The sequence below is a fragment of the Zosterops lateralis genome, assembly GCF_965231275.1.
Source record: "Zosterops lateralis genome assembly, chromosome: 18".
Lineage (NCBI taxonomy): Eukaryota > Metazoa > Chordata > Aves > Passeriformes > Zosteropidae > Zosterops > Zosterops lateralis.
The window spans coordinates 12,104,153-12,114,727 of NC_139778.1; the positions used below are offsets into that span (position 1 = coordinate 12,104,153).

General features: G+C 55.7%; 1 protein-coding gene across 1 annotated transcript; it reads right to left on the minus strand.

Annotated features, from left to right (window-relative positions):
• Positions 1-1,096: 1,096 nt before the first annotated feature.
• Positions 1,097-9,266, minus strand: P4HB (prolyl 4-hydroxylase subunit beta). Its single transcript, XM_083874371.1, has 11 exons — positions 9,066-9,266; positions 8,602-8,808; positions 7,705-7,838; positions 7,371-7,508; positions 5,087-5,191; positions 4,689-4,814; positions 4,252-4,452; positions 3,517-3,637; positions 3,130-3,311; positions 2,634-2,720; positions 1,097-2,124 (listed from the first exon to the last, which is right to left on the minus strand). The coding sequence occupies exons 1-11, from the start codon at positions 9,241-9,243 to the stop codon at positions 2,038-2,040; spliced, it is 1,566 nt and encodes a 521-aa protein (XP_083730497.1). The 5' UTR covers positions 9,244-9,266; the 3' UTR covers positions 1,097-2,037.
• Between the last annotated feature and the right edge of the window lie 1,309 nt (positions 9,267-10,575).

Genomic DNA, 10,575 nt, shown 5'->3' on the forward strand with positions numbered 1-10,575 from the left:
GGGACAGAACACTGCCAGCCTGCTTTCTTGGAACAGCAATTAGGCATCTACAGCAGATGGCTGCTGAGCTCCTGCTCTGCCACAGGCAGCCCTGGGCTGGGAGAGGCACCTCCTCCAAGCTGAGCACAGAGAGTCTCTGCCCAGGAACAGAGGAGAACCACTGCAGAGCTCAGACTTGGTCACAGTTCAACTGGCTGTACAAAATGGACTGACTGGACTCAAATGGTAGATAGCATCTTCCAGTAGAACTTTACTAGTGAGCAGCTGCCACCAGCCAGCCCAGGCCACCAGCACTGCTGGGTCTGTTGGGGTGCAGCAGTGGCCCGAGCCCACTTCCAGTCCTGGGGGAGCACAGCCCTGGAGGGAGATGGCCTCAGAGATTTTCTTCCATGTAGCTGCAGGTACAGGTCCCACACACACCTGGCTGCTGTTCTGTCAGGAACAATCCTTCCTGATCCCTTGGTGAGTGGGTGCCTGCTCTGCCTCAGCCCTGGTGCTGCTGTGTCCAAAGCTTGGGAACACCAGATTAGGACTCTGCTTGGGCTCAGCTCCCAGGGCACAGCAGGACAAAGCTGGAGACAGAGACAAGTGTTGTCCAACACCCCTGTGTCACTGCTCCAAGACACATTCCACTTGCTGAGAGACACAAAGGTGCCCCAGTTGTCCTCTACCCTCACTGTGCCCTCTCTGTGACATTTATAGCATATTTTCTAACCAAAATACCTTCAGCAACAAGCAGCAGGTTTGGAAATAGCAGCGTGGCTCACAGGGTCATGTGAGCCTGACTAGCAGAGCCACAGCAGCCCTGGCTGATTCACTGCTCCAGAGCAATGTCCCCTCAGCCCAGCCAGCTGGCCAAGGGGCTGTGTCTTCCCAGAGCCAAACCACGGCCTGCTGGCTCCTGACAGAGCACCTGCACAAGCCCACAGAACCTGGGCAGGACATGAGCACTGGGATGTTTTCCTTTACAAATTACATGGAGAAAGTAACACACACCCCACTGCAGTGGAGTCCCTTGAGAATCACCCTGCAACTCTGATCTCCCCTTCCAGGGTAGGTTCAGATAGTCCATACTCTAATAAAGACAAAGACGTAATAGTATTAAAATCTCAACTTTATTTGGCCATCAAATTCAGTACCAATGTTATTGTAGCAGAATGCTAAGAACCAGCCTGATGTAGCTCAGGCCTGTGAGGCACTCCCTCAGTCACATTCCCAAACCCCAGTAATTGCAAATGTCCTGTTTGATCTGTTTGTCAGGCCCTCCCCCACCACCCACCTGCCGGGTCAACCCACTCAAAATAATTCAAGGAAAGGGATTGCAACTCTTGTCTTTGATCAGAAGGATGTCAACATAGCTGGTGAGCCAGCAGCCACCTCCACCCTCAGAGCCTGCCACAGCCAGTGCACAGTATTCCACCTCTCCAGGAGTATGGAATAGTCATCTCCAAGTGTCTTAAAGGAGAAGGGAAAGGAAACATCTGGCTAGCATGAAGAGAGGCACCTTCACATACATCTTTCCCCAGGAAGCCATCAGCCCTCTGCCCTATATATATATATTAAAGGCCAGCCCCAGGGAAGAACAGCTGAAACCATCAGGGATCCTGCCAGGTGCAGAAAATTAGGGGCTTTAGTTTTAAAAGAAAAATAGAAAAAAAGCTGTTTTGGAAGATGTTAGTGGCAAGGCTCCAGATTGTCAGGGCACTGAACTCCTGGTGCCACCTCACAACCTCCTGCTACCCAGAAGAACAGATTCTCCAGACAAAAGCTGTGTACAAAAAAGTACATCACAATAGAAAAAAAGAGCCCAGCTGGCTGGGCTGGCTCCCTAATGACAGTTCCCTTTTCAAAAGCCAAAAGAAAGAAAAGGTAAGTGTACAGACAAGTGAGGGTAAAGCGTTACTTTAGAAGCCAATCCCTGGATTTCCAGTCATTTACCTTCTGCTTTAAATCTTAATGGGTTTCTGACTCACTGGGCTGCATCACAGCAGCCAATTTAGTGTCTGATTTTTTGGGTGATGTAGATCAGTCTTGTCTTTACAATTCATCCTTTTGGAGTTTCTGCTCATCCTCATCACCTTCTTCAAGTTCTGTTTCTTCATCCATATCCATGTCCTCCAGATCCTGTGGAAGTTACAGACACCTTCTGGTTTGTGGCATATGAGGCAGATCTAGAACCAAGCACTGAGCAACAGCCCTCTGGTCACTGCTCTCTGCTGCCACACTAACAAAACATCCAGGGACTTCTATCAGGAGCTTCGGATTCAGGACATTAAGGATTAGGCACCCCTGGAGTAGCCTCCACACACCCTCCTCCCCCTGGCAGATACACAGATACGTGGCATTGATCACACAGCCCAGTTCCAGTGCTGAGAGCCCCAGCAGTGCACAACCACAGCACTGCTGCTTTACACACACAGGGTGCTCTCCAGAAAGGAGCCCAGTGCAGGCCCAAAGCAGCCAGGCTGCACCTGGACAGCTCACACTGATGTGGGCACTTTGCTCACCAGCAATATGCTCTCCTGTGACAAAACAGGATCTTATTTAGGACTGAGGATTCAGGCACAGAACCAGATCTGACCCACGTTTCCCTGTTCTCCCAAAGCCCAGAGTACTTAATTCACAATACTCACATCATCAGCTGCTGCTCCATCCTGACCTCCACTCTCCAGGAATTTTTTGAAGCCTTCTAGTGTCCTCTCTCCATTATAGTCAATTACCTACACAGGGAAAACATAAGGATGCTGGTTATGGGCACTACAGACCCACACCCCTGGAGAGGAGAATTCTCTTTCTGAGCAACAGTGAACATGCCAAGCAAAAGGGAATTTAAAAATTCACCTTCACCCATATGAGACGAAGGAAAACAGCTCAGCCACTAGACTTCAGAGATCACTGCGAGGAAAGAATAGCCTGCAGATGAGCACACTGTCCTCTATGCTCCCTCTTTTTCCCACTCCCACTTCCCACTGCCCCCCAGACTCTTTCCTACAGCCCAGACCCCACAGAGGGTCTTGGGTGTCCTGTAGACTTGCTGTGTTCCATCCCAACAGAATGCAGATCCCTCCCCAAGGTCTTGTCCAAAACCACTCGAGCAAACAGCTGAGCATTCCTGTGCCCCCTGCTTACATTTCTGCCAGGTCCTGCAGGGAAGAACTTGAGTGTGGGGAAGCTGTGGATTTTCACTGCCTCCACTTCGTTAGCTGTTGAGTCCATCTTGGCAATGACAATGTTCTCATGGTCACTGTAGGTTTCTCCCAGCTTGTCCCAGATTGGGGCCAGCTGCTTGCAGTGACCACACCATGGGGCATCTGTTAATTACAGAGACAGAGCTGCATCAACAGTCTAACGAGGTACCACTCCTCCCCAGCCAGACAGTTCTCACACATCTTTCCCACCCAGGCACTGCTTTTGGGGCCCAGGCTGCAAAAGGCTTTTCCCCTAATCCTGGTCACGCAGTGTTTTGGCAATCCTTTCACACCAGTTACTTGGAATCAGCTGTAGAAAGATACTCACAGAACTCCACAAAGACATTCTTATTCTCATCAAAAGCAACTTCTTCGAAGTTCTTCCCAACCAGAACTTTGACAGGCTGCTTGTCCCAGTCATCAGGAAGATCCTGACTCATTAGGTGGGGCTGGAATAAAAAGTGAAATTTAGATAAACTGCTGCATAGCTGCTTGGACTGAACATGCAATCACACATCCTGGAAATCCCAGGTTTCACCACTCCACCGGTGCCTCAGACACAGACTGTAAGCAACCAAATGACTGATCACTTCTCCCACAGAGCCTCCTTCCCACCCTAACCCAGCAGGAATAGCAGGTGCTGTTGTGCAAAGCCCTGCAGGAGGGAAGCAGTGCTGCTGACAGTCCATTCCCAGAGGACTGGGCTTTGCTGCACCCTCACTGCTGGGTGAGCCACACACAGCCCCCCCAGCAGATGGGAGCTGACAGCTTTTCCCCGTGCCACAGGATTCACACCTTGCACAGACTGCTGGCAGAAAGAGCAACTGGATTAACAGTGCAGTCCCCACAGGGAGAGCACAACTGCTTGGCCATGCCCAAGTTCCCCCGCTTGGCTCCTCTCCTACAGCCTCCAGGCTCCACCAGCTTCGCCTTTCATTCCTAATCCCAAAGCTCCTGGGATGTTCCACACAGAAGATGAAGATGTTTCTCCAGCCCCTCACAGGGAGCATTTCTGTTCCCTCCCAGCTACCTCATTCACCACCAGTGCTGTTTATCCACATACCTTGATCTTGCCTGCCAGGAACTTCTCACAGAACTCTTTGATCTTGTCTGCTGTGAGCTCATCAGACTCGGGTTTGTATTTGGTCATTTCTTCTTCCAGGGTGATCAGACGTACAGCTGGGCACTCCTCCTTCTTTAGGCCAAAGAACTCCAAAATCCTCTGGTTGTCACTGTGGTCACTGTCTATGAAGATGAACAGGATCTTGGGAGGAAAAAAGTGAAAGGCAAGAGGTGAACACGAGTACCTTGTGGCTACTGACACTTCACACACATGCTCACACTAAGTGTGGCTGAATTGGTTCTTTCCCTCCCCTGCCCCAGCAGACAGAGCTGGCTTAAAGTCCTCCTCCACAGCTGCTCCATGAATAAAGACAGTGCTACACTTCTCTGCAGGAGGTGGGTGGTCTCTTAGCTCATGATCCAAGAAATTCATCTCACCTTCCCTTTGAAGTTCCCAGCTGCACTCTTGAAGTTGTCCAGCTTCCCTTGATAGTCAGACACGCTTTTTGGTAGGAAAAGCAGAATATGAGTCTTGATCTCTCCTCCAAATATTTTAGGTGCAGTCTGAGGAGTAAAAAAATAAACTTTAGTTTTGGAAAAGAGGCAAATCAGTATCCAGACTAGTTTAACTCCACTGTGCTGAACAGCCCACAGCAGCTGCCATTACTGCAGGACTGCTCTGCACAGCAAGCTCACCCCTCCCTTCTTCTTCCCACTCCTCCACACCCCCAGTGTCAGTTCCCCAATAAAACATGGCCATGGAATCCAGAACTGGACCTTTGCTATATTCTTGCAGCAGCCATGGGAAAGGCCTTGTCAGGTATCTAAAGACCCACCTGCTCAGTGAACTCTATGACCAGAGGCAATGAATTAGACTTGATGAAGTTCAGCAGATTATCTTTTGTGAAATCTCCTTCAAAGGTGTTCTTGCCTTCATCAAACTGCAAGAACAGACATTCTTCGTTAGAACACTTGTGCATCCCACACCAATCTCTCAATGCCTTCACACTTCTGGGACTTGGGTCACTGCCCCAGGGGATCTCAGCTGCCCTCATTCAGAGCAGACTTTCATCTCAACAAGGTTACCACATCTCCACATAAAATCTGGATCAAGGTGTCCATCTTCCTGGCAAGCAAAGCTTTAAATCACCCCCCACCAGAGGATAAGCAGCAACAACAGCCAGGTTTGACCTCAGCCTTACTCTGCATCACTGTGAAACCACTCCTGGTGCAAGTCACCCAGAAGAATCCTGAGCAGCTGCTTCCAGCCCTGTGGCAGCTTCTCCTCTGCAGCAATCAATGGCCAGAGCAGACACTGCAGCCAGACAGTGCTGGGGAGGTCTGACAGCAAAGCAGTGACCTCCTCAGCTCTGGGGGGCTCATTCCAGTCTCTGTAAGGGCCAACAGCACGTGCTGCACATCACCCCAGAGGGGCCAGGTCCTGTTCTACAGGGCCACCACCTGTATCATCCCTGACCAGGAGCCCCAGAACACTGAGAGCCTGGAACAGGAACAGCTACTGAGGGCCCACCAAGGTTAGAGGGAGGACGTGCAGAAGGGCACAGCACTGCCCTGGCAAGGCCATGCTGGAGTTGCTGACAGAAGGCAGAGTGTTGACTCAGACAACCTTCTGTTAGGGGAGGCACACCAGCCTCAGTGCAAAAGCCAAGGAAAACACTCAGCATCAGAAAGTAACTTTGCAAACACTTTGAGGAGTTTTGCAGATTCCCTCAGCGCCATCAGGACAGCTGTGTGAGGGCCTGTGTGAGCCTGGTCAACTCATATTGAGTGCGAGAAGAACAATGAGGCAAAACCCTCCCAGTTCAGACCCAAATAATGGTATGGAGCCAAAGCCCAAAAGAGGCCATCAAGTTCTGCTGCCCTGGTGTTTGATTACTGTGGGTGCTTTTCCTCCTTGGGTTAGAGCAGATCTGTCCAAAAGCTCCCATGGCACTGCCATGCCATTACACAGGAACAGGAGGAACCCCCGGGCAGATCTAGGCTGCTCCTTCCACAGAGCTGAGCACTCCTGCCCCATCCCAGCCTGGTCACTCCTGTTCTCCACACACACAAAAGGCTGCCAGGCCCAGAACTCCGCCCAGCCCAGCAATATCCAGTGAGGCACACAAAGCTATTCATGCAATAGCACACAACTACCAAATAAGACAAAAACAAAACACTCCTCCCTATTCTCCCTATCTTGCTAATCATTTTGAGCTCATTATTCCCTCAGCCACATTGACCTGAGGGGCTCTGACTCAGAATTTAAGTCTACAAACTTCTATCACCATAAAAAAAAAAAAAAAAAAAATCAAAGAAACTAGTATCAGAGGTATAGTAGAACAAAACAATTATTTCAGATGAACAAAAAGAAAGTCCTGTGTTGGGTCAGGCTGGGCAGAACTGTGATTGATGAAATTACAGTAAGTCTGAACCCAAACTCATCCTGCCTCACAGCCCCTCTGGGTGAGGAGCCACCAAGCCTCTTCTTGTCTGCCCAGACCTGGAGGTTCATCCCAGTGAGGGGCATTCTCATGCCTCCATTAGTACATTTGTGATTCTGCAGGTAGTCAGCATCCCTCTGCATATAATCCACTGCCCCAGCCCAGTCAGCTGGAACTGCAAATCCTCTTAGGAGCTTCTCTGGAATCCCTGCACTGCAGAGCCCACAGCAGTGGGACAGAGCAGGGAGGGATGGCAGCTGGGGCCAGCAATGAGCAATGAAAAGCAGCTCTGCTAAGACACAACCACACAGCCAGGGAGCTCCTCTACTGTTCTCTTGGGCCTGTCCAAGACTGTGTGGCCACTGCTGCACTGCAGAGAGCTGAGAACAGACAAGTGAGTGAAGGAACAACCTGCACCCAAATCCCAGCAGCTCTGGGCAAACAGCACAGGACTGACACAGCTGCACACTGTGGGTCCCTCAGGCTCCCCCACCCCACAAAGGGCCACAGCCCTACTCTTCCTCCCCAGGCTCTGGGGCCCAAGAACAGCTGCACTAACAGCACAGGGCCTTTGCTGGTTTGTCCAGGGCTGAACCTGCTGGAGTTTGACTAACTAAAGAAAAGGAAAGAGACAGCAGACCCCAGTGTGGTGCTCAGGCTTGGCACCAGCCAGTACCTTTTTGAAGAGGATGACACCATCCTTACTAATCTGGTACTTGGTGAAGACATCAGCACTGGAGGAAATCCCAAAAGGAATATCATCCACAGCTTCTGCTGCCAGGAGGAACTCCTTTGCTGCCTCTGATGCCGTATCCTGGAGAGTAAAGAAAGGTGTCTCAGAGGGGACACATCACCTGCAGCATTCACATCTCAGGGCACAGCCCAAAAAAAACTGGAAGATCAAGTAAGGCAAGAAGCAAGTACTGCATAAGGCACAGAGGCTTCCCCCAGGACGCAGGGAAGGCCCTGGATACACACAGGAGCATCTCCAGTGGAAACACAAAGCCTACCTTGAAGAAACCAATCACCACCACTTCACTGGAGTCCACCAGTGTCTCTGCAGCAGCCACATCCTCCAGGGTGGCAGCGGCCGGGCCCGTGCGCTTCTTCAGCCAGCTGACAATGTCATCTGCCTCTCTGCCAGCTGCACCAGGACACAACAAGGAGTCACTTTCCCCCTCAACAGAGTCCGAGAGCACAAAAGCCTCAAGCTTTGATAGAGAAGACCTTTCAGCAGTTAAGCCAAGAGACCAGCGAGACTCAAGATATCATTTACGCAACTCTTTCCCTTTCACTCATGGTGTAATTAAGCTAATCCTAATTGATAAGTCAAGGTACAAGGGGCTCCCCTCTCACCTCCTGCCCCTGACCTTAAACTTTGACCAGCAATGCAGCAATTCTCCAGGACCTCAGTGATACTTATGTTGTTACAGCACTTTTTCCTTCCGAGATCTTTGTTCTGGATGTTACCCTCTGTCACCAGCACTGTGTGGCCTGGCTGAGCCGAGTTCTGTCCTGGCCTTCCTTGCAGCTCTCTCACACCCCATGTTTGCCTCTTCACTCAACAGCCCAGCCCAGTTTCCAGCTCTGGGAACTGCACTGTTTGAGCCAAGTCAAGCCACACAACAAATCCAGCTCAGGTCACTTTGCTTTCCTACATAAAAGCAACTTCCCTCACTCTGGCTGACCATAGGGATCTCTCCAGAGAGAGTCCATTAAAGGTTTGCCATTTCCCCACCGGCCCAGCACCGTTCCCAGGTCACTGTCACACTGGACCTTGTCCCGGCAGAGCAGCACAGGCCACAGCCCGGGGCCGGGACCCAGCGCCACGTCGCTGCCCTCTGCACCCTGGCGGCACATCCAGGCCCGGATCACCTGTGTCCTGACCCCGGCCTGCCCCTGCTCACCCGTGTACTCCTTGGGCGCCGCTTTGTCGCCATTCTTGAAGAACTTGATGGTGGGATACCCGCGCACGCCGAACTGCTGCGCCAGCTCCGACTCCTCCGTGGCGTCCACCTTGGCCAGCCGGATCTCCGAGCCCTCCGCCTTCAGCTTCGCCGCCGCCTTCGCGTACTCGGGGGCCAGGGCTTTGCAGTGCCCGCACCACGGGGCGTCTGCGGGACGGGCGGTCAGCGCGGGCCGGGCCCCCCCGCTCCGCCCCCGGGATGGGCTCACCGGGCCCCGGGACGGGACGGGCAGGGGTCGCGCACACCCCCCGGCCCGGCCCGGCCCCGCACCCGCCCAGGGGAGCCCGTCCCTCAGCGCCCCTCCCCGGCCCGGCCCGGCCCTCCCGCCCCCCGGCCGCGCCCTCGGCCCCCCCCCGCCCGCCCGTTTCCCCCGGCCCGGCCCGGCCCGGCCCCGCCGCGCTCACAGAACTCGACGAGCAGGTATCGGTGCTCGGCCAGCGCCTGCTCGAAGGAGTTGGCACGCAGCACCAGGACGCCATCCTCCTCCTCCAGCGCGGCGGCGGCGCGGGCGGGCAGCAGCAGGAGCAGCAGCGGCAGCAGGGCGGAGCAGAGCAGCGGGAGCAGAGCGCGCACCGCGGCCATGGCTGGTCTGATGGCGGCCTCGGGACGGGCTGGGCGAGCGCGGGCCGCGGCGCCGCCTCCCTTATAAACCCGCCCCGCCGGCCGCCGCCGCGCGCGATTGGCCGCGCCGCCCGCCCGCCATTGGCCGGCACCGTTGTCCCGGCCGCCGCGCGCCTCCCATTGGCCGGCGGTTCGGGCACGCCCCTCGCCCGCCGCCTGGGGTTGGCCGCCGACGCCGCTCCCCGCCCGCAGGTCGCCATTGGCCGCTCTCCCCGCGATGCCGCTGGCGATTGGTCGGCGCCGCCTTCCCGTGCGGCCCCTGCCCTCGAACGTGGCACTCGGGACGCGCCGCCGGGCGGCACTGCGCCTGCGCGCGGGCACGAGCGCGTGGTGGATCCTGAGTGGTCCGCGCGCCCCACGTGACCAGCGCGGCCTGCGAGGCGAGGCCTGCCCCGGTTCGGGCCCGGTTCGGTTCCGGTTCGGCCCGGCCTTGTACCTTCCCCTGGGGCCTCGCCCGGCGCTCGGGGCGGCTCCGGCAGCTCCCCGGGGTCAGCACTGCCCCCTGACCCTGTCTGTCTGTCTGTCTGTCCCCTGGGGCCGGGCTCCCATCGGGCCGGCTGCGGCTCGGGACGGCCCCGTTTGTCTTTGCCGCAAGCTCGCCGGTCACGGAGCTGGGCCGGGAGAGCTCGGGCGGCGCCGCCATCCCCTCTCAGCACACGCTGCCTCCCGGAGAGGTGCCGGGCGGGAGCTCCTCGTGCCCGCCAGGCCGCGCGGGGCCCTCGAGGCTCCGGGGCAGAGCCCGCGGGTCTGTAAAGAGACCAGGCAGAGACCGGGCACAGACGGTCCGGTGGCCGTGCCGGGGGAAATCCCGCCGCTCGGGTCTGCCCGCGCTGCCCCGGTCCTGCCGGGGGTTCCGGCTGCTGCCGGTGTGACCCCCAGGCGGGGAAGCTGCAGCGGGGGCACATTCCGGGCTCCCGCCGCGCCCCGGGGCTGCTGAAAGCCGCTGCTCTTTGCCCCGGGCCAGGGGCACGCCCGGACCGGGACTGAGGAGCGAGGAGCTCTCCGGTTTAGAGAACCCAACTGCCCCGGCGCTGCCAGCGGCTGTTCCCGCTCAGGAGCTGCGGCCGGGGCTGAACCAGACGCTTCTGTCAGGCCCGGTGAGAGCCCAGCGAGGCTTTGGAAGGCAAAGCTGAGCACACAGTGAGGGCACAGCCAGCGCCGGGCAGGCACAGGTCGGTCTGGCAGGGAGGGAATCAGCGGCTGCTTTAGTCCAGGCCACCCAGAGCCTCTCTGGTCCCACGGCTGAAGGCACTGCCCGGAGAGCCCTAGTGCCACAGGGCCCTGCAGGGATGT